Source organism: Mustela nivalis (assembly GCF_964662115.1).
Source record: "Mustela nivalis genome assembly, chromosome: 9".
NCBI classification, from domain to species: Eukaryota; Metazoa; Chordata; class Mammalia; order Carnivora; family Mustelidae; genus Mustela; species Mustela nivalis.
Window position 1 is genome coordinate 80,150,398 of NC_139028.1, and position 21,360 is coordinate 80,171,757.

Genomic DNA, 21,360 nt, shown 5'->3' on the forward strand with positions numbered 1-21,360 from the left:
AAGAACACCCTTACATGAAGGTCCATTGAAACTTGTAGTCAGGGAGATTGTCCCTTTGGGGAACAATACCTTTCAAGGTCTGGGAGAGTATAGTACATAACAGACCAGTGGTGCTGTGAGATGTAAGACATGACCCATGATGGGGGTAGGGGGTAGAATCAAGCAAGGGTTCCTTGAGGAATTTACCTGTAGGCCAAGACCTCAAACTTGGAGTTGTCAAGGTGAAGCAGTCAGGAGGACATCCCTGGAAGAGGATATAGTGTGCAGAGACATTTGGAGGGTAGAGAGCAAGAAGGTCAACAAGGCAAAAGAAGGTGGGACTACCAGGTATGGTGTAGTGAATTCTGGGCTCTTGCCTAAGCACAAAAGCTAGGGGTTGAAGAGTTGATTTTTCACATTGGGGAGGGCCATGATCAGAAGGGTGGCTTGAAGGAAAGCCTTAAGTGTTTTTTGTTTTTTTTTAAATGATCATATAATGTATTATTTGTTTCAGGGTTACAGATCTGTGATTCATCAGTCTTACACAATTCACAGCACTCACCATAGCACGTACCCTCCCTAAGGTCTATCACGCAGCCACCCCATCCCTCCAACCCCCTCCACTCCAGCAGCCCTTAGTTTGTTTCTCGAGAATAAGAGTCTCTTATGGTTTGTCTCACTGCCTGGTCCCATCTTGTTTCATTTTTCCCTCCCTTTCCCTATGATCCCCCAACCCTGCCTCTCAAATTCCTCATATCAGTAAGATCATTTGATAATTGTCTTTCTCTGACTGACTTATTTTGCTTAGTGTAATATCCTCCAGTTCCATCCACATCATCGCAAATGGCAAGATTACAGTATTTTTGATGGCTGGCTGCATAGTATTCCATTGTGTGTGTGTGTGTGTGTGTGTGTGTGTGTGTGTGTGTGTGTGTGTGTCTTCTTTATCCATTCATCTGTTGATGGACATCTAGGCTCTTTCCATGGTTTGGCTATTATGGAATTTCTGCTATAAACATTCAGGTGCATATGCCCCTTTGGATCAGTACATTTGTATCTTTAGGGAAAATACTCAGTAGTGCAGTTGCTGGGTCATAGGGTAGCTCTATTTTCAACTTTTTGAGGAACTGTCATACGGTTTTCCAGAGTGGCTGCACCAGCTTGCATTCCCAACAGTGTAGGAGGGTTCCCCTTTCTCCACCTCCTCACCAACACCTGTCGTTTCCTGACTGGTTAATTTTAGCCTGACTGGTGTGAGGTGGTATCTCACTGTGGTTTTGATTTGTATTTCCCTGATGTTGAGCACTTTTTTCATGTGTCTGTTGGCCATTTGTATGTCTTTTTCGGAGAAATGTCTGTTCATATCTTCTGCCCATTTCTTGATCAGATTATTTGTTCTTTGGGTGTTGAGTTTGATAAGTTCTTTATAGATTTTGAATACTAGCCCTTCATCTGATATGTCGTTTGCAAATATCTTCTCCCATTCTGTCGGTTGGTTGTCTTTTGGTTTTGTTGACTGGGAAAACCTTAAATGTTATGCACAGACACTAGCTCCAGAGTCTTCACCTATCCCAGAGAGATCAATTCTGGAGACTATGTGTCTGTCCTAGGAGTTGCACTTTTCAGATAGTGGGATGATTTGGGACCCACACTTTTCTACCATTGCCTTCTGCCTATTGGGCAGAAATGAACCTTTCGCTACTGTCTTCTGTGACCAAGGGTCCAGTCTCCATTCAACCTCTTATTAGTGTGATTATCTTCTTGAGTCATGAGCTGCCTGAAGCCGGCAGTTGCCTGCCAGCCCATCACAGTGCCATCGCCATGAGTTATTAGAAAGGCTTACGAGGTCAGGATAAACAGCATGAATCAAGAGGGAGAGACAGGCCTCCCTCCTCCTGCTTACATTGCTGTCACTCAGGAGAATGCCAGAAGGGGATGGAAGGAGAGAAGGGGTGGGAGGCAGGGAGGAAAGAATAGAGAGAAGGATGGAATGATGAACAGAAGAGGATTGGAGAGAAGGAGGAAGCAAAGACGGAGGACAGGGGAAGAGCTTTCCTGTTAGAGGTGGAGAGAGTTGATAGCAGTTCCTTTTCCACCACCATTGGGGCTACCACTGAGCATAACCAGGAATTCAACCCTCTTTCCATTGATGACCTATTACCATTGTGTGTCATTGGGTAAGTCCTCTGCCTTTCTGGGTAGCCAGTTTCTCTCTCTTCCTGTCGGCAGATCTGTCAACTGCCCTATGCCGAGACGCATGGGCTGCGGAAATGCTCTCAGCCCTTTGAAAGAAGTCCTTTGGAAAGCAGTGAACTTGGTGCCACTCTTCTTCCTTAAAAAGCTTTCCAATTACTGACTTGTCACCTCGTGAGCAGGCAGGTTACTGCATTCATGTGCTGAGAATGCCTTGAACACGCTGGAATAAATAAATTAGCACGGGCACTTAGGGATGCCAGTTTTAATCATAGCTGAGGACTTTGGGGACAAATGCCTTTGCTTCTTCGGTTATCTGTTTTTGGTTTGCAGCCAAAGGCCCCCTACCACAAGTTAATAAATTCAGCTCGAAAGACCAAACTCTTCTTCCTTCTTATCAGCAGAATCAGAGCCTCTGTTACTGCTCTAAGTATTTATGACAGCCATAGAAATTCTTGAGAATTTCAGGAAAGGAGAAGTATTTCAATTACATGAAATTGGAAACGAGGAGGTTTAAGATTTGTCTTGCATTCTTATTAAGCATTTGTGTTGGGGTTTCGGCATTTGATCGACCTCTTCCCGGATATCTTTAGAGCCGTCTCCCATGGACTCCACTCCTCTGATTTACTTCGAATGTTGTAAAATGGCAAGAAGCTTATGAGAGCTGCGATCCTTGAATTGAGGCAGTACCTGACTATGGTTTGGTGACTGACCATGAAAAGGAAGTGGAGAGATGGTGAGACCAAACCTTTGGGTTTTTTTGGTTTTGTTTTTGTTTTTATCCAGATGGTATATAAAGAATCGTTAAAGTGATTTCTTAGGATCACAGTTATCCATCCTTCACTGTAATGGGCACTGATGACCTCATGCTGCATTGGATCTTGATCGGAACCTAATGACTTATGACTTTGGGCCATCACGAGCATCCGGCTGGAGGATACCTTGAGCAGCCCGGATTCTCAAAAGCCACATATTTATTTTTCCAGGGTTGTAATATGAAAACCCGAGGCCCGAGTGCAGGCCTGACATCGTCTCCCTTGTTTGAAGAAGTGCCCTTTGTCGCAGATCTTTTTTTTCCATCTTCAGTTTGTATGTCTGTTTTGACAAGTGAAAGGACAACTGCCTCAACATAGGCCTAAAACCTTGATTCTTAGAAATGTTCAGATGACTCATTCCTTAGTTCCTCTCAACAAATATTTGAGTGGCTACTGTCTGTCAGGCACTATCCTCAGCTCTGGAATTACAGTTGGAAAGAGTGAGTGGTAAAGCTTGGTCTGGAGTTCACATGCTATAATAGTGGTCTATTCCGGCCGATTATAATTCTGGTATTTTCTAGTGAACTGAAGAACAAATATCCATGGGTCATCTCATCCACGGGGCCTTTTTTTAATGTGCTTTTTAAAGGCTCCGTGGCACCTCTTTTGGGAATAAGGGAAGCAGGTTGAAAAGGCTTCCTACAATGTTTATCCTAGTGTTCTTAAGAGTTGGATCAATGAAGACTGATGTCTTCCAAAGTGGGGCATAAGGCTGAGTGTCTATTACTCAGGGCAAATTCTAAAGGTGTAGATTAGACTGAATGTGTACTGACTGTCTCAAGGTGATTGGATTTTTAAACAATTTCTTACCACTAGCTTGCGTCTTATTTCCCCCTTCTCTCTCAAAGTAGAAACACTAGAGAAAAAAAAAAAAGCCCAGTTGAGGTAATGGTGTGGAATACTTAGACTCTGGTGTTGTAAAATAGAGGCTTGGGACACTTTGATTCTATTATCCTTTTCAGTTGGTTTTTAATATCTTTTCATGGAAGTTTTTGGCATCGAATTCATTAAAATCTGATGTAAGGGGGGTTTTTGTTTTTTGTTTTAAAATCAGTTTTGTAAGCACTTCTTGAGCCTTGAGGACACAAATGTAAAAATCCAAATCTGCATGTCTGCCAGGCTATAAACAGCATAGCTGGGCAGACCGAGACCTGAAGGTGCTTTCTCCATCCCGGGCTGGGGGCTGGAGTTGGAAGGACAGCGGACTGGGAAAGAAGCTTAGAAAGGCTTCACAGAGGAGGCAGATCCTTAGTTCTTGACTGTGGACTCCTAGCTGAGTTTCTGGGTTTAACTCTGATGGAGACATCAGAAAGGAGATTAACACTGTATGTGATTTACATTGATGATAGACATTACTGGGTTAATGAGAGCTACCATTTATAGAACGCTCCCTGTGTGCTAGGCACAGCGCAAAGCATTTTATTGCCATCCTGTAATCTATTTCCCACAATGCTTCCCCTAAAGTAGGTAGTATTAGCTCTATCTTATAGATGAGGAAACTGTGGCCCAGAGTGGTTGAGTGATATGGCTAAGATCACACAGCTAAGAAGCTGTAGAGCTGAGAATCTGCAGTATCTTTGCCTTTGAAGCCAGTGCCCTAATCTCTACATATATTGTGTTTCTGTGCTGCTACTATGGCAAACTCAACCCCTCCCACCCCCCGCAGATAACTTGGGCTGTGTCTTGCTGGGATTTCTCTGTACTTCAGCACCAGAACCTGGGCCTTTCTTCCGTATCACTGGTATTGATTTCCAGTTAATTCAACACAGTGTCTTTCTCTTACTTCTCTAAGGAGCTAGGTGCCATTATGACGCCAAGAGTGTGTTTCAGACTTAATTTGGACTTACCATATGGTCTTAGAAGAGCCACTTTTAAGTCTCACGCTCCCATTTTCTATCCGTGTTATCACATTGGGAATAGCATTATTAGTAATCTTGTCAGTATTAAGCAATATTAACATTTCTGGCTAAAGATGAGGTGAGACGGTTAACAGATGCATGAAATGATGCTCAACTCGTTGGAAAAATGCAAATCAAAACCACAGTAAGATCATCTCACACCTGTCAGAGTGGCTAATATCAAAAATACCAGAAACAAGTGTTGGCGAGGACATAGAGAAAGAGGAACGCTCATGACTGTTGGTGGGAATGCAGACTGGTGCAGCCACTGTGGAAAACAATATGGAAATGCCTCAAATAATTAGAAGTCGAATTACCATATGATCTAGTAATTCCATTACTGGATATTTACACAAAGAATACAAAAACACGAATTCAAAGGGATACGCACACCGCTGTTTATGGCGGCATTATTTACAATAGCCAAGATATGGAAGCAGCCCAAGTCTTTATTGATACATGAATGGATAAAGATGTGTGTGTGTGTGTGTGTGTGTGCATGTAATATTACTCAGCCACAAAAAAGAACGAAGTCTTGCCATTTGCAATGACATGAATGGAGCTAGAGAGGATAATGCCAAGTGACATGAGTCAGAAAGACAAACATCATGTGGTTTCACTTGTGGAGTTTTAAGAAACAAAACAAAGGGGAAAACAAGAGACAGACCAATAACCGGACTCTTCACTACAGAGAACAAACTGAGGGTCACCAGAGGGGGACGGGGAAGGGACATGGTTGGAAATAGGTGATGGGGACTAAGGAGGGCACTGGTGATGACCATCGGGTGTTGAGCACAGTGTTGAATCACTGTTTTGTACACCTGACACTAATATAACACTGTACGTTAACTACACAGGAACTAAAATTTAAAAAAAATTAAGAAAAGATGAGGTGAGATGCTATCATCCATGCCTTTTGTCCCGAGTGGGGCTAAAGCTGGACCAATCCACTCTGAGCCATCCCACCTTCTGTGAGGAGATCACAGTCACCTTTTGAAGAGCCCAAAGCATAATCACAGTCCGGTCTATTTCTCAGTCTCCACACGTTTGTGTGATGCCCCATCGCTCCAAGACTGTCATCAGTGCAGTTGTCTCTGCTTTGGATGCTGACGACCTTGCCCCAGCTGTCCCCGGAGGACGGCAGCTCGATGAGTAAGTCCCGAAGCTTTCGAGCTGCGTCTCAGCATTTCTCATGGCCGCGCTGATTGGACAGGCCCCAGGATGGGCTTTAGGACGTGGTTGGCCTCAAAGGTCCTGAACATCACTACTCAAAGTATCTGGGGTGATTGTTTATTTTTCTGACTTGTGTTTCCTATTTCAGCAAATGAGAAGATTGAAGACATCAATGGCTGTCCGAAGAACAGATCGCAAATGGTGAGTACACGGCTGGCGAGTATTTGTGTGAGGGAAGGAAGCCCTGCCTCTCAGTGGTATTGACTGTCTTGAGAACATTCCCACCAGAAGCTTTCCCCTAGGGGATTATATTAATAAACTAACAGCTATTTCCTAGTAGCTGCGGTCGGCTTCTCTGAAATTTGTTGGCATTTATTAAAAAGTGGCCGTGATTTTTACGTAGATGGTGAGACAGGGAACATGAAATACTGCCCTTTCTTTCAGAAACAAATTATGCAGACCTGGTGGAAATACACACTTGTTGAGCATTTGGACCATTGTGACTCATTCCGCTTTCTCAGAGACACACAACGATCTCTGTATGTGGTACTGAGGCACAGATGGGGTCATGGTATCTTGCTCAGAAATCAGGGCATGTGGTCTGATTGCCTTTAAAGGTTAGAATGATGTGAAAGCACAGTGGTGACAGCAGATGTGAAATGTATAATCATATCCAGACCATTCTTAACCTTGACAAGTTATATGCTCTCTGGTATTGTATGCTTAAGCTCTGATATTAAAGCTTTTTAAAAAAAAAAAATGGATCTTTGAACATCTGTTCTTGTTATATGTCCTGTGAATAATCTTTGAATTAAAATTCATGATCACTATTGAGTTCAGAAAACATGAAATTGCAATGCTCTGAGAACCTGAGTTTTTCCCTTCAAAAGGCTTTTCAGTCTTTACGCCAAGTACATATATATCAGACTGTTAAGATGATGCTACTCCTACCTGCTTAAAATATGAAGGTGGCAATTTAAGGACAATTTTCTATTTTTGCAGGACATTAATCTGCTTCCAGAAACCTAAGAAAAAGGCATAATCCATTTTTTTTTACCTCCCCCACTCCCTTTGAGTTGACACAATTGGATACTGTCATTCCAGAATATAACAAAGTGATTGGCATTCCTTGGGTTTCCCTTTCAATTTTCCCAAGTATTTGTTATCCTTGTGAGTTGGACAGATCACCTTTTCAGTGCACTTTCCTTTGCATGCATAAAAACACATTTTTTATCCCAAAGAGGAGGGTGGATGGGAGTCCTCCTTCAGTTTACATTGTGAAACAAGTTTCTCTCTCTCTTTTTTTTTTTTTTTTTTTTTTTTTTTTTTTTTTTTTTTGGTCATTGCACAGGGATTTTGTTTCTTTTTGTTTGACCCAGAGAGCAACCCCTCCTTATGTAGGAAAGTCCCATACAGACATCTCATGGCTGCTTTGACTTCTGGGCTACTATTTTTGCTAGAGCTACTGCAGCTGTCTAGTGTATTAATAATTGAGAAAATTTGGAAGATAGAAGACTTAATTTAGTGCAAGCATTTTACACATGCAGTCATATCTTCACTTGAAAGAGATACAGTCGTTCCCCTGGGGTAGATAGAGATGCATTTGTCCCAGCCCGTTATAATGCGTACGTAGACCTGACATCGGAAGGTAATGAACCTTTTATTCTCTTTGGCACTTTTGTATTTTCCACGCTTCCTGTTGGAGGTGTGAAAGCCCGCTTTCCACGATTATAAAATAATACCACCATTTCAGATTCTTTCGTGCAAATTTAGTTCTAGATGCCAAGTGTTATTTATAAATGCTACCATGACACCAATGTAATTTTGTGGTTTCTCTAACTCTTTCAGCTGTGAAAAAGTATTGTTTTCCTCTTTTTTTTTTTTTTTTTTAATGGCCTGTGGGTTTGTGTGGGGCTTTTGTTTTTTGTTTTTTTTAGAGCACAGGAATATAAAATCCTATAATTGTCTGTGATAATTAGTTCCAGCTAGGGGTGGGGAGGCAGACACGGTCTGGTAAACATAGCAGAGAATAGTTCAATGTCCAGGATGTGAGGCCAGGAAAATGGGATAACCTCCACCACAGTCATTCCATTCTGCAGCAAAGGAGAAAGATGGTAAAGACAACAGTGCTATTGTTGTTAACCCCGCGTTGCAAACTGTGACGGGTCCATAAGACGGAACCTCACCTGGGGTGCCTGGGTGGCTCAGTGGGTTAAGTCTCTGCCCTCGGCTCAGGTCATGATCTTAGGGTCCTGGGATTGAGCCCCGCATCAGGCTATCTGCTCAGCAGGGAGCCTGCTTCCCCCTCTCTGCTTGCCTGTCTGCCTGCTTGTGATCTCTTTCTCTGTCAAATAAATAAATAAAATCATTGAGAAAAAGACAAAGACAGAACCTCACCTGACCCACCAGGCTGCCCAGTAGCTCAAGTCTCAAATTCCTGCACTCCAGGCTCTACTTCAAATGTTCTTTAAGTGAGAGCAGATAGCTCTGGTATCTATCTATCCCAGGGGCACCAATGCACAGACTCAATGAGTATGGTGTTGTCCCTTTGACCTGCAGATCAGCAAAACTTTGCAGAGTGCTGACCATTGCCAGCCGCTGGGGTGGGCCTCGTGAATGCTCAGGTGAATGAGATGGGGTCCCTGCCCTCCAAGAGCTCCGTGATGAGTGGACAGGAGAGCAGAGCATAACAGTGCTGCTGTTTGCATAGACCTCTGTGCACATGACACAGTGGGGGCCCATTGCATCCGAGAACGAGGGAGGGTCAAGAGTAACTTCTAGGGAGTGAGTCTGAAAGGTAAGAGGGTTCACCCCAGGGGGATGACGGGTGGACGAGGATTCACATTCCTGGAGCATATCTTTACTAAGTTTGTCAGGGACCCTGCGAAGGAAGGTTTTGCAGCATTTGCGTATGATCCTACCCAAGGACCTTAAGCTGTATCTAGGGAGACTCCTCTCCTCCAGTGAGGAGTGAGGCATGGAAGAGTCCAGAATGCAGCAGACCCCATAGCCATGGCAGTCTTCAGGTCTGAGATAAGCCTTCTGCATTCATCATTACTTCCCAAATCACTGTATTTTGGGAAGCAACCCCCCACTGGGCCCTGGAGTGAAGTATTTTTGAAGGAAAATACCCGTGGTCATCCAGCCCTGGAGAGGGACGTTCAGTCATGGGGTCTGGGAACTGAAAATGCTACCTGGTGGGGAATGGTAGTTCCTGAGTTCATTGTTTGCTCTGACCTATAGCTGCACAGTGCCAGAAGGTTTGTGCTCCCATTCATGCTTGTGGGCACATCCTACACTCTGGATGCTGCTGTGGGCCCACATAATGCTCCCCCAATTCTGGTGAAGAGACTGCAGTGCCACGTGGTGGAAAGCTGTCCCCAGGGCAAGACAAAGCCAGAACCATCAGCATATACCGTAACCTGCTGGTGGCCCTCGTAGGATAGGACCATTGACAGTGGGCACAAGGCAGGGAGACATGGCAGGGACTTGCCTTTCCCTAGCAGGCTGGCCTCAGCTTGTGTTGAAGGAGTCCTTTGGGCAGTTTTGGGCTGACTTAGCCCCTCCCGGGGCCCATGTCCTTGGAAATGGAGCTGTAGAAACGCTCCTGTCTCCCCTCACCCACCAGGCCATCCCTTTGGTCCTTAAATGAGTTTTGTGTGTGTGCGTCAGAGCTGGTTAAAATGTTTTGTCTGTTTAGCATTGCCATGGCAACCCAGGGGCATCGTTTTGGCTTTCAATTGCTGTGTTCAGCAGAGTTAGGAGTTAGTTTGGGAAGAGAAACTGCCTGGAACCTGGCCCGAGGGCACTGCCTCTCCTGGAACCCCTGGGCTCCAAGACAGAGCCTCACTTTGGGGCCTAGGAATGGCTGCTTCAGGGGGTGGTTTTCTTTTTTAATCATTATTATCTTACAGGGCTTGGCTTTCTGTTATGGTTGAGGAGAGGTGCAAAGTTAGCAAGGCCTGCTGGCCCTTTCAACGGAAAGCCCCAGGCCTGTTTATCCCTTTGGTTGCTGATCTCCGGCCCAGGGTCATCTGGGGCCTCCTAGTGCAGCCGCCTCTCGAGCTCTCCAAGTGCTCTGCCTTCTTCTCTTGGTGCTTCTACTTTTTATTTATTTATTTCAAAGATTTCATTTATTTATTTTTAGGGAGAGAATGCACAAGCAAGGGGGAGGAGCAGAAGGGGAGAGTCGAAGGGCAAAAGAATCCCAAGCCGACTCTGCGCTGACTAAGGAGTCCGATGTGGGGCTCAATCTCATGACCCTGAGATCGTGACTTGAGCTGAAACTAAGAGTCAGGTACTGAACCAACTGAGCCACTCACGAACCGCCTTCCCAGAGAGCGTCTAGATGGAGGGTCAACTGGGCTTGAGAACCATGCAGGCCAAGTTCAGGTTCCTCCTCTGCTGTTCTATGGCCTGGAGCTCTTTATTTAACCTTTTGAAGGCTCTATTTCCTGTTCCTGAAAGTGGGGTTGGTAGTACAGCTCATAAAGTTTTCGTAGTACTAATGAGGCAACACAAGGGATAACCATGGGTAGTACTGATGAGTACTGATGAAGATGATAAAATACAGCAAGAGCCTGTCGGGGTCCGCCTGGTGCCAGGGGCCCGGCTCAGTGCTGCCCAGCGGTCCTCTCCCTCCGTTCTCCCAACAGCCCTTTCAGGTAGGTGAGCTCGTTATCCCCATGCTCCTAGCATAGGAACAGCCCTGGATACGTGTCAGTTTCTAGGACAGTGGTGATTTGTGATCGTAGTTCATGTGTTGGGGTCATGGAACCCTCTGGAAATCTGAGGTAAGGCCCTCTCCTCCCCAGATGACACAGCCCCCAGAATTTTGCATACACCTGAGCAGATTATAGGTCCCAGAGGCCGGCCCATGTGTCTCCCCGGGGCTCCACAGACCCAAAGTTCAGTGCCCCTGCTGCTTAGGGCACAGCTCCGCCCCCCACCCTGTTCTTTCAGCAGTCCCCATGGACATGGTGGCACCCGATTCCCAAAACAATAGGAGTTTGTATGTAGATACAGAGAAGTACCAGGCAGCGGTTTTCAAACTCACATTCCATGAGCAGAATCCACCCCCCTCCCAAAAAACAGCACATGGGGACTGAGGCTTTACAAGGTCTTGTTCTCTTTCTTTCTTTCTTTTTTTTTTTTTTTTGGTCCCAGTTTACTCACCTAGGAAGCAGAATTGGAGCTCAAACCCAAGTCTATCTAGTTTAAGAGCCTGTGGTGTCCACTTCTGTGACAAAGAAGGGGTATAATAAAAATAGTCTCCCCATTCCCTACTCTAATTTTTCATTTGTGGGTAGAGCAGCATCAGCAGAAGGGAGGAGACTGAGAATTTCCGGAAAGGGCCTGGGCTGACCTGTGGATGGAACCTCAGGAGCAGAGAAAGGAGGAAGGGCCCCCATGAGAGGCAGCTCTTGAGGGCCTTGGATAGGCCTGGTGCCAGGTACCTCCCCCTCTGTTCTCCACAGAGCCTCCGGGGCCAAGGCAAGGCCATATGCAACAGAATCAGGTTTCCAGGCCCAGTGACCTTGGGCCCTCCTAACAGCTGAGAGAAAGCCGGCCACATGCCTAGGGAGTGTCTGAGATCCTTGGGCAGCTGAGGTGCCTCTTCCCTGGGCCCCTGAGCCTATTTTTATACCACCCTAAGGGCACACACATGTTACAGAACTAAGGAGGAATGAGGAAAAGTCCACAGGTCCCTTAAAATTTAAAGCAAACTGGAAAGAGTCCAGCGCCAAGGTCAGCAGGCAGCATACCCCACTTCCCACTCGATGGTACATCCATTGTCACCGCTTCGGTTTTGGCCGGTTATGGCTTTCAACACGGAGGCAACATCCAGGTCTTAGCTTTCTGCCTCTTTGGCACATCTCTGTTTAAACCATCATGGGCTGCCCCTTCCCCTTTCCTTGCTCTTGAGCACACAGTAGAAGGCCCTGCACAATCCACTTACCATCATTGCTTGCCATTGGGCCTGTCCAACTCCATACCCTGGGCATTCTGGAGCGTGGGGTGCCCCCAAAGAGGCTTTGTACTCCTGTCTTTGTACTTAGCCACATGCTGTCCAGACTGCCTGGAAGAACTGAGGATCGACCCACGTGGATACTGTGACCTTTAATCTTTAGGTCAATTGTTACTCAAGTAATTGAGATAATTAGGTGCCTGTCCTCTTTCCTGTCTCCCGGTATTGGGTGCCTGCATTTCTCATAGCACCTCCTTGTGGTTGTCTGTTGAATTGTCATCTTGAAGGAGATGCGGTGTCTTTCACCTGAGTATCCTAATTTAGGATACACTTAGATGATTGGCATCTAGTAGGGTTTAATAAGTGTTGGATGGTTGGGCAGACAGACAGATGGATGGATGGAAAGACTAAGAAGGGATCTGGCCTGGACTTGCCCATGTGACTAAAGGATTGTAACATACCCTCATCAGATCCTTATTTATGGCCGTAATTTGGGTATTGGAAGTTCTTCAGTGTTATCCCAGGAGTATCGTCCCTACTCTTAATTCCTCTCTTTCTTGGTTTATCCAAAAGACCCAAGTAGAACAATTTAGTTAAACTTTTAGTTTATTGAGTTCTTGTGTATCGCTCGAGGTAAACATACTAGGCATCCTTACAACCACCAGAGATTATTAACATTGATAATAAGAATGGTAAGTGCTTGGAGTGCCTGGGTGGCTCTGCTGATTAAGCATCTGCCTTGGGCACACGTCAAGATCCCTGGGTCCCGGGATAAAGCCCCGAGTCAGCCTCCCTGCTCAGCGGGCAGTCTGCTTCTCTCTCTCCCTCTGTCCTTCCCCCTTGCTCCTGCTCTCTATCTCTCTAAATGAGTCAATAAATAAAAATCTAAAAAAAAAAAAAAAAAGTAAGTACTTTATGTGTTTTAGCTCCTTTTACTCTCCTAGAATGAGAAATCGATCTTGCTCATTCCATTGAATAGTGTGGAGAAGCTAGACCCTGCTGTCATTTCTTGTGCTCTGCCAGGGGCTACTTGTGAGTCATGTTAGAGAATCTCTCCTTCTCTTCCCCTCCTGCTACAGAGCCTGGGGTTACTGCCTTGTCCCAGATTGTGTTCTTACATAAGAGGAGCAAACATGTATCCTATATACTTCTAACCGGGCAATGTTTTAGACCTCTGCATTGATGGATTTTATCTTCATAAAACCCTATGAGAGCAGTTACCTTTATTCCCACTTCACAGATGAGGAAACAGAGAGGCTTAGTAACAAGCATGAGGTCACACAGTGAAGAAGAGACTAGCTGGGATTTGAACCCTGAAAGCCTGACTCTAAAGCTCGTTCCCTTAACTGTTAGGCTATGCTACATCTAAGGAAACTGGACTGGGATGTGGCACTACAAAAATCACGTTTGTGGTGCTGGCCCTCCTACAGGTGTGGGCAGAGCCTGGGTAGAGGCCTTCCTTCATGAGAAGGAGATTTGGTTTGAAGACAACTGGAATCAGGCAGCCTTGGGTCTCCCATCCTGGACCTCTTCTACTGGGCAGTTGACTATATCTGACCCTGCCCTCCTCTGTGAAAAGGGGTTGTAATGGAAGCTGCCTCCTAGGGTTGCTGCCAGGGACGAATGAGGGATGGTATTATTAGCACCTGGTGTCACCCTGGCTTATGGCGAGAGCACAATAGATGTTTTCCATTCCCTGCTTCTGAGTCCTGTATATCCTGACTACTGTGCACTGAAAGGTTTATTCATACTCCAAGTAGGCACCCAGTATGGTAGGCCGAACAGAGGACCCCCAGATGTTCCACATACTAATCTTAGGAACGTGTGTGAATGTTATCTCACATAATACAAGGGACTGACTGTGCAGGTGTGACGAAGTGAGGGCTTTGAGACAGGAAGATTATCCTGGATTACCTGGGCAGGCCCAGTGTGATCACCAGAATCCTTCTCAGGACGGCAAGGAGGTGAGTGAGGACATGTGATTACGGGACCTGGGTGGGAGTGGGAGGCAAGAGACTGGCAGCTGCTGCTCCTGGCTCTGAAGAGGTTAGAAGGGGTCATGAACCAAGGCATGCCGGTGGCCTCTAGAAGCTGGAGAAGAGAAGGAAAAACTGATTTTCCTCTTGAGCTTGCAGAATGGATCTAGCAGGCCGACTCCTTTATTGTAGCTCTCCGGGACTCTAAGAGAATTTTAGGTTGCTTTAAGCCACTAAATTCTGGTCCCTTGTTACAGCAGAAGCAGGAAACTAATACTCACTGGGATTCAACCAAAATAATTCTTGCCATATTAGAAGTATGCTACCTGAGTTTCTAGCAGAGGCCCATTTGGCCACTATGAGCCCCTCGGGTTTCTGAGTTGGCCGGAAGTTGCTTCCGTTGTTAGAAGACTTCAGAACTGAGCGTGCCGCCTTTGAGCTAAATTCAGAGCAGGTCACTGTAGGGAAGTAGGGAGAGAACAGAGCCCCATATTTAGTTTCTGGCAGTGGAGGGCCATATTGTGGGTGGCCTCAGACCCTATGCTGTCCTGGGGTCCACAGGTGTCAATTACAACTTGGGCCCCAGGGACTCGTGACCTCTTCTCGAACCTACACTTATGAGTAGGTACTGTGCTCCCCAACTAATGTGTGTTTGTCTTGTAGCTAATACGACATTTAAACACATTTTGAGATATTTATTGTATTTTGTTTAATAACATCCAAGCTTTGTAGTATGTATAACGTCTTTTTCATCTTTTGGTTCAATAAAATTCTCCATATTCCCAGCACCTGGCACGGGGCTAAGTACATTGGAAGTGCTCAGCTCATGTTTCTTAGATGAACGAGCTTCAGCAATTAATGGCCCGACTGTCCAGGACTGCCCAGAGAGTGGGGGTGATGTCACACGTGAACTTTCAATATGTCAGATATGTACTATGTATTTTGTATTTTTCAGTGCTATAAAGAAACTTGAGTTGTCTTAAGCCAGGAAATTCTCTCCAATCATCTCTCTCATGATTTTATATTTTAACTTAGTTGTAAACATGTGCGGGAAAGACCCCCATAGAGCAGATTATTTTCCTTGATGAGGGAAGTAGCATTTGGTTCTGCAAAGCTTTCCGGAGCAGAGCCCCCCATCCCCACTCCGGAGTGCCCAGGGGCATCACCTGGAGGGCTTGTCCCAACAGGGCTGCGCCCCACCCCCCAGAGCTGCTTATTCAGGAAGCCTAGGGTGGAGCTGGGGTATTTGCATTTTTAAATGAGCAAATCATGGGCGCCATGCTGATGCCATTGGTCTGGTGACCACACTTTGCCAACGGTTAGCTTCAAGCCAAGTACAGAAAGCCTCTTTGGGGCTCTGCCTGTGCAAACACACATACATACAAATGTGAATTAGCTTGCAAAGTTTTTTAAAATTTATAAAAATTAACAGTATCTCTAGAGGGTTTATTTAAATTTCAGGATTTTGAATGAGCCAGTCATTTTGCTTTTTTTGGAAAGGTTAAGATGCTTTAGATGTCTCCGTGTCTGAGAACTGTAGTAGGCTCGGAATGGAACAGATCTAAATTGTGCTCGTGGCCGTGGTCTTGGAGTCTGTCGGCACATTCTCTGTCCCTTTGAGCTCACTTAACCTGTGTGACCCTTGGTTTCCTCTATTGAAAAATGGAAGCGATAATCCTTTAGCACATTGTACTTAACTGCCTGCCTCCCAGTAGATAATAATGTCTTTGAGGGCGCTGTTGCATCTGTCCATCTGTCCATACGGCCTGGCACCTGGTAGATGCTCAGGGAATATTTGCTAAAGAAACACTCAGCACACCTGCCTGGGGACTGTGGTACTGTCAGTGGCAAAGTGGTGCTCGGTCAGGTTAAAGAACTTAGCAAATGTGAGAAGTGGAGGGAGAATAGCCACACATCTTCTTGAACTAGAAAAGAGATCGGATGGTGACTTACAACCATGGAGATTGTGGTTTACAGAACAGCCATCTGGGCCTCATGCTTGGATCCATGTTACATGTAGTTCCTGTGTTTCAGCCTAGCATCAAAGGGGGGTCTTTTGTAGGTGTGGGTTTGTTTGTTTGTTTGTTTGTTTGTTTTTTAAAAGAGATATTTATTTGACAGAGATCACAAGTTGGCAGAGAGGCAGACAGAGAGAGAGAAAGGAGCAAGCAGGATCCCCACTGAGCAGAGAGCCCAATGTGGGGCTCGATCCCAGGACCCCAGGACCATGACCTGAGCTGAAGGCAGAGGCTTGAACCCACTGAGCCACCCAGGTGCCCCTGCTTATTTAAATTTTTCCATGAAGCAGAACTGAGCCAGGAATTCCTCTTTGCACTTGGGTAAAGCATGGCTAGCCTATGGTGTCTGCATTTTGGGGACTGGTCGGTAGATGAAAGCCTGTGGGCTCAACCTCAGCAAAGGGAGGAGGACAGTTGCCCACCAGCTGAGGTCAAGTCCCAGAAAAACTTTTAAAACAAACAAAAAAACCCGAATCGATGCCGACAGATGAAAGTCAATGTACTTCGTAAAAATTGATCTTCTAGTCCATCCATCTTCCTTTCCTTCCTCCCTCCCTTCCTTCCCTGATAATCTACCAGTGCCAGGTTGGCACTCCTCAGGCCAATATTGGCTAAACCCAGGTAGCAGCTGCCCCCTCCAGAAGGGTGTGGGCTGCATTTCTCCTATGCTCCACCATTCCCTATTGTCTCACCTGCAGCTTTTTTTACTCATTTGTTACTGGCTTGCCCCTTACACACATTTGAGGTTTGTGATCCCCAAACTGTTGTATTCTTAGGAGTGTCATGAACTTCTTCAGAGATCCTAAGAATGCCCTGACATATGGGCATTTGAAAGATCCTTGTTTGGGGAGAATTTTGACTTGAAAATAATGCCCGTAAGTGTTTATATTAATAATTTTCTGCTCCTGAAGATTTCAAATACTAGGAAAGGAACATAAATATCTCCTACAAAACATGTACAGGAGAATGTGGGGAGAGTCAGCTCCTTCCTCTGTGAAGTGTCCTTTGTGTCCTTTGTCCTTCTAATATGAAGATGAGATTTGGTTCAGAAGGACTGATGACTCGCCATCACACACAGCCGAAATCCCAGGGTCGGGGAGGTGACCACAGTGGTCCATAGCAATAGTGAAGCCCTTGCCATTTCGTTGTTAACATTCCATGTTTGTAGGGGGCTTCACAGATTTAAACCTCTTTCCATTAAGTGTTCTGATTCCCACTCTACCATGTGTTTAATATCTGTAGCTTTAGAAGGGGACTTTAGTGCCTCCATGTCCCCATCGGGAAAATGGTGATAGCATCTACCTCATCTACTGGTGAAAATGAACTAAAATAATGACGTATGCCCAAGAATTTATCCCAGTGCTTTGTGTTTTCTAAGCATGCAAATAGTAGTTTCTTAGGTCTCTGTAAGGCTTTCTGCATGCCCATTTTTCTGAAAGGAAAACTGAGGCTCAGGGAAATCAAGAACCATATCCTAAGATAGTCAAAAAGCTGAGAAATCCACAGATGTCCTCTCTTGGGCCCGTCTCTCTGGGAGGGTAAAATTTCCTATCCGTAATGGCTCCAGTCACAATGCAGCAGACAACACTTTGACTTAAGGTTTATCCTTTGGAGGAGATGGGAGTGGATGGTAAAATCTTTGTTTTTTCACACTTTCTCTGAAGGAGCAGGAAGGCAAGAGGTGGAAATCCAGGCAGCCTGGATTCTTTTCACTGTTGTGAAGGATACCTAGTTCCCTTTCCTGGGAGATTTTGAGAGAAATCAACTGGGAATTAAAGCCTTTCCTGGGCCCCATCCTGCTTCTCTAAGGGAATCCTGAAGTGGGAGCTCTGACTAAAGCAGAGGGTCCTTCAGAGGGTCAGCCTACAGATGGGGTGTTTCCTTTGACTTGATGTTTTTCCTCTGTTTTGTGAGATTCCTTTCAGAGACTTGCAGAGATTTTATTCTGAGTTTCAGATGTACTGATGCTTTATTTATGAATAACTCTAAAGCTCTCTATTTTTATAATCACCAGCAGTTTAATTTTAGCCTTTAAGGGGAACGTATCTTCCTTATAGGAATTGTATGAAATAAAATTCTGAAATAAAATTGCATGAAATGGCCAATATTTCACCATTTTTAACCTCCAAAAAATTGCAGTCTTATCCGGTTCAGCTGGATACTTGACAAGGACAGAAATAGTAACAGAGATTAGCATTAAAAATTGACACTATTTCTTCCCAGGTGCATTAGATATCTTGTAGCCTTGGAAAGCTCAAGGATATCCTGTAATAGAGACCTTCCTTGTCTAGTCTATTCTTTTCTTCCGGCAGGCTTGGTGCCTCTGACATTCTGCCTATGGCAGTAAACAGAGTGGAGAATTATTTTAATTATTCATAGAATCCTTAATTTTTGATACCATATGACTTCTGATTGGGCAGCATGTAGCTCTTTGCATAGATCACAAATTTTAGAATTCGAAACCATTAGTCAAATCTCGCATCTTGGTATATTTTTGTGTGCTACTTGCAAAATCTCCCCAGTTAATGCTGATGAATCATCAGCAGCAGTCTAGAATTTAGGCTGTGCTCTGAGGCCATACCTACTAACAGCTTTTTGAAATTAAAAAAAAAAAAAATAGATTGAGATAATGTATAGGAAAGTTGCTAGTAGTGTGCCTGGCATATAATAATGACCCGCTAATGACTAGCAGCCTCTGAAATTGGAGTGGAAAGGGAAGGGCAATTTTTGAATTCCATCTCCTGCAGAAAAGAACATGACTGGGGGATGTTTGCAGGCATAGGACGAAAGAGCAGACACCTTCATCCCTGCCTTCACCAGTAGAAGGGCGAAGCCTTGCAGGATTCTGAACTGGGCATGAAGGCGCTCTGCTTAGCTTTGCTTTCCTGCTTACTGATGCTTCCAGGGTGTTTCTTGCAGTGTGTGCTGTCTGTCCTTGGAATTGCATGGTAGAAATCCAGGGACTGATTGCTCGCGAGCCGCCCAGAAGAACCAGAGCTACAGATGATGGTGAACTGGCTGAAAAACAAAAGTGCACTCACAGGCTGGTCTGAGGGAACTGACCACCCAACTGGGGGGCAAGTCTGGCTCCTGGTCCTCATCTGCAAAAGGTTCCATTACCCTGTTCCTGTGTATGTATTTGGTCTGTGGGGAAAATGACCTTTTCTAGCAATACTTCCATGGAGGATTTATTTTGTTTTACATTATGTTTCTCTTCTGGCTCTCGAAGACTTTGTGGTAGTTTATGGGTTTAAGGATATAAATATGGCCAAGATACAAGAAGAACCAGACTGTAAAGAGCATAGTGAGTCCATGTCAGGCTTTTGAGTTGGTGAGTTTATAGGTGTGTAGCCCTTCCCACGTTTGGGATCTGTGTTTAGTGGGGAGATTTTTGCTTCTCCTCTGCTTTTGTGTAGGGGGCTGTCTATCATGTGAGGAAGGACCACACTATCTTGTCCCCTCTGTTTCCCCTTCCCCTGGAGCAGAGGCTACAAGAAAGTAAATAGTTATTATTCATCAAAGAATGAATGAGGCTACCAAGTTTCAGTTAGTTCCTGGGTGGAAACTCTCTAGCACATGTCCACGGTACCTCTCTTCTCTGTTGGTTCAAAAGGCAGCCCCACGTTTGGCATCCAGAAGGCAGGCGTTGTTGAAGTTGGTGTCTGAGTTTGTACCCTTCTCTGAAGGAAAGCCAGGTTTTTCCTCAAAAGATCAATGCTCCTTCTTAACGAAACTGTTTGTTTGCTATCTTAGGGTTTTTTATGTAATTTAGTAAAGGAGACTTTGAACTGAAATCTTTGGGGATGGAAACTGCTGATTCTAACAGGGTGGAAAGAATTCTGGTTACAAGGAACCCATTCATAGAGAGGCCGTGCGAGTGTCGTGTAATGTAGCAAGCCTCAGAGTGTCTCACAAATTCCAAAATGATCCTGTACTTCCAGGAGAGGCCAGTGATCTCTCATATTCTGCTTTTATGGAATTGTATGAAGAGTCTTTTAAAGCTCTGGCTATGTAAAGTTCCAGACCCTTGACCCAGGTCAACCCATCTCTGCCTCTGTATCTCTGCTGAGAGAGTTCTATATATTTCTGTGTTCTAGATGAAGAAGTTGAGACTTAAAGCAGTTCATGCATTTTGCTAGAGTCTCGTGGGTGATGTGAGGGAACCAGAATTTAGTGGAGGAGTCCGGAGCCCACATTCTTCCAACAGGTACCTGTCATTCTAATAACTGTGATGGAATACACGTACCAGTGGGAGAGGTGACCCACAGGAAGCCAGCAGCAGTCCTTCTGCCCCGGTGTGATTAGTTGACTTCTGTCTTTTCAAGAATGGGCTTGCTGAGACATAGGCCAGACGTTAGGCGACAGAGAAGACCCAGAGTCCTGGATAGCCAGATTTGAGGGGAAAGTTAGAAGCAGATGGAAGTCAGCCCAGGTAAGCTTGTCGAACTCTGCTTTGCCAGGGGCCAACTCCAGACATAGCTTTGGGCATATCATGGGCTTAGAATGATAGCCCAGAGACGGCATGTCACAAATGACAACATAGTAACAAACACTGCCAGTTATGGGGCACCTGCTTAGCCACTCATACATCCTCTCTCAGAATGGCCACCTGCCCCTGCCCTGTGAGATAGGTGCTGCAGTGCCCATTCAACAGGTCAGACCACTGAGGAAACCTAGGGGAGATCATTGTTTCATCAACAGCAAAATCGGGATTGAAACGCAGATTTGTCGTACTCCAAAGCCCGTGTTATGTCCCTGAATACTACTCCTTAGCCCTAATCACTCCCCACTAGCATTTTTTTTTAAAGATTTTATTTATTTATTTGACAGAGAGAGATCACAAGTAGGCAGAGAGGCAGGCAGAGAGAGAGAGGAGGAAGCAGGCTCCCTGCTGAGCAGAGAGCCCGATGCGGGACTCGATCCCAGGACCCTGAGATCATGACCTGAGCCGAAGGCAGCGGCTTAACCCACTGAGCCACCCAGGCGCCCCCCCACTAGCATTTGTATCCAGCTCCTAACTTGGAGGCCTCACCTTGGAACTGTCCCCTTGTGGGGAAGACCAGGAAGTGAGGCAACATGACTCTGAAACTGGAGTGGGGAGGTGACATTAGCAGTGGCATGCCGGACGAATGCACGTGGGGGCATCCGCTGGGCCTCCCGACCGCACCGATCGCCAGTGGAACTGTCCCCCTCCTCGCTACCAACTGATGCTCTGCAGACCTCAACTGTAAGGGTTCATTTTGGGAGCCTCCAGTGTCAGGACTGACTTCTAGAACGTTCCTATCCCTCCTTTTCCAGATTTCTCTTTGTCTCGAGGGAAAAATTGAGAAGTCAGAATAT

General features: G+C 45.4%; 1 protein-coding gene across 13 annotated transcripts in view; it reads left to right on the plus strand.

The window, feature by feature from the left end:
• NAV2 (neuron navigator 2) overlaps nt 1–21,360 on the plus strand; it is a 712,574-nt gene that overhangs the window by 449,776 nt on the left and 241,438 nt on the right. For all 13 annotated transcript variants that reach the window (XM_082747350.1, XM_082747353.1, XM_082747358.1 and 10 more), the window contains exon 3: nt 6,207–6,259. In XM_082747350.1, coding sequence (XP_082603476.1) covers nt 6,207–6,259 — 53 coding nt within the window. The remainder of the gene's footprint in view (nt 1–6,206; nt 6,260–21,360) is intronic.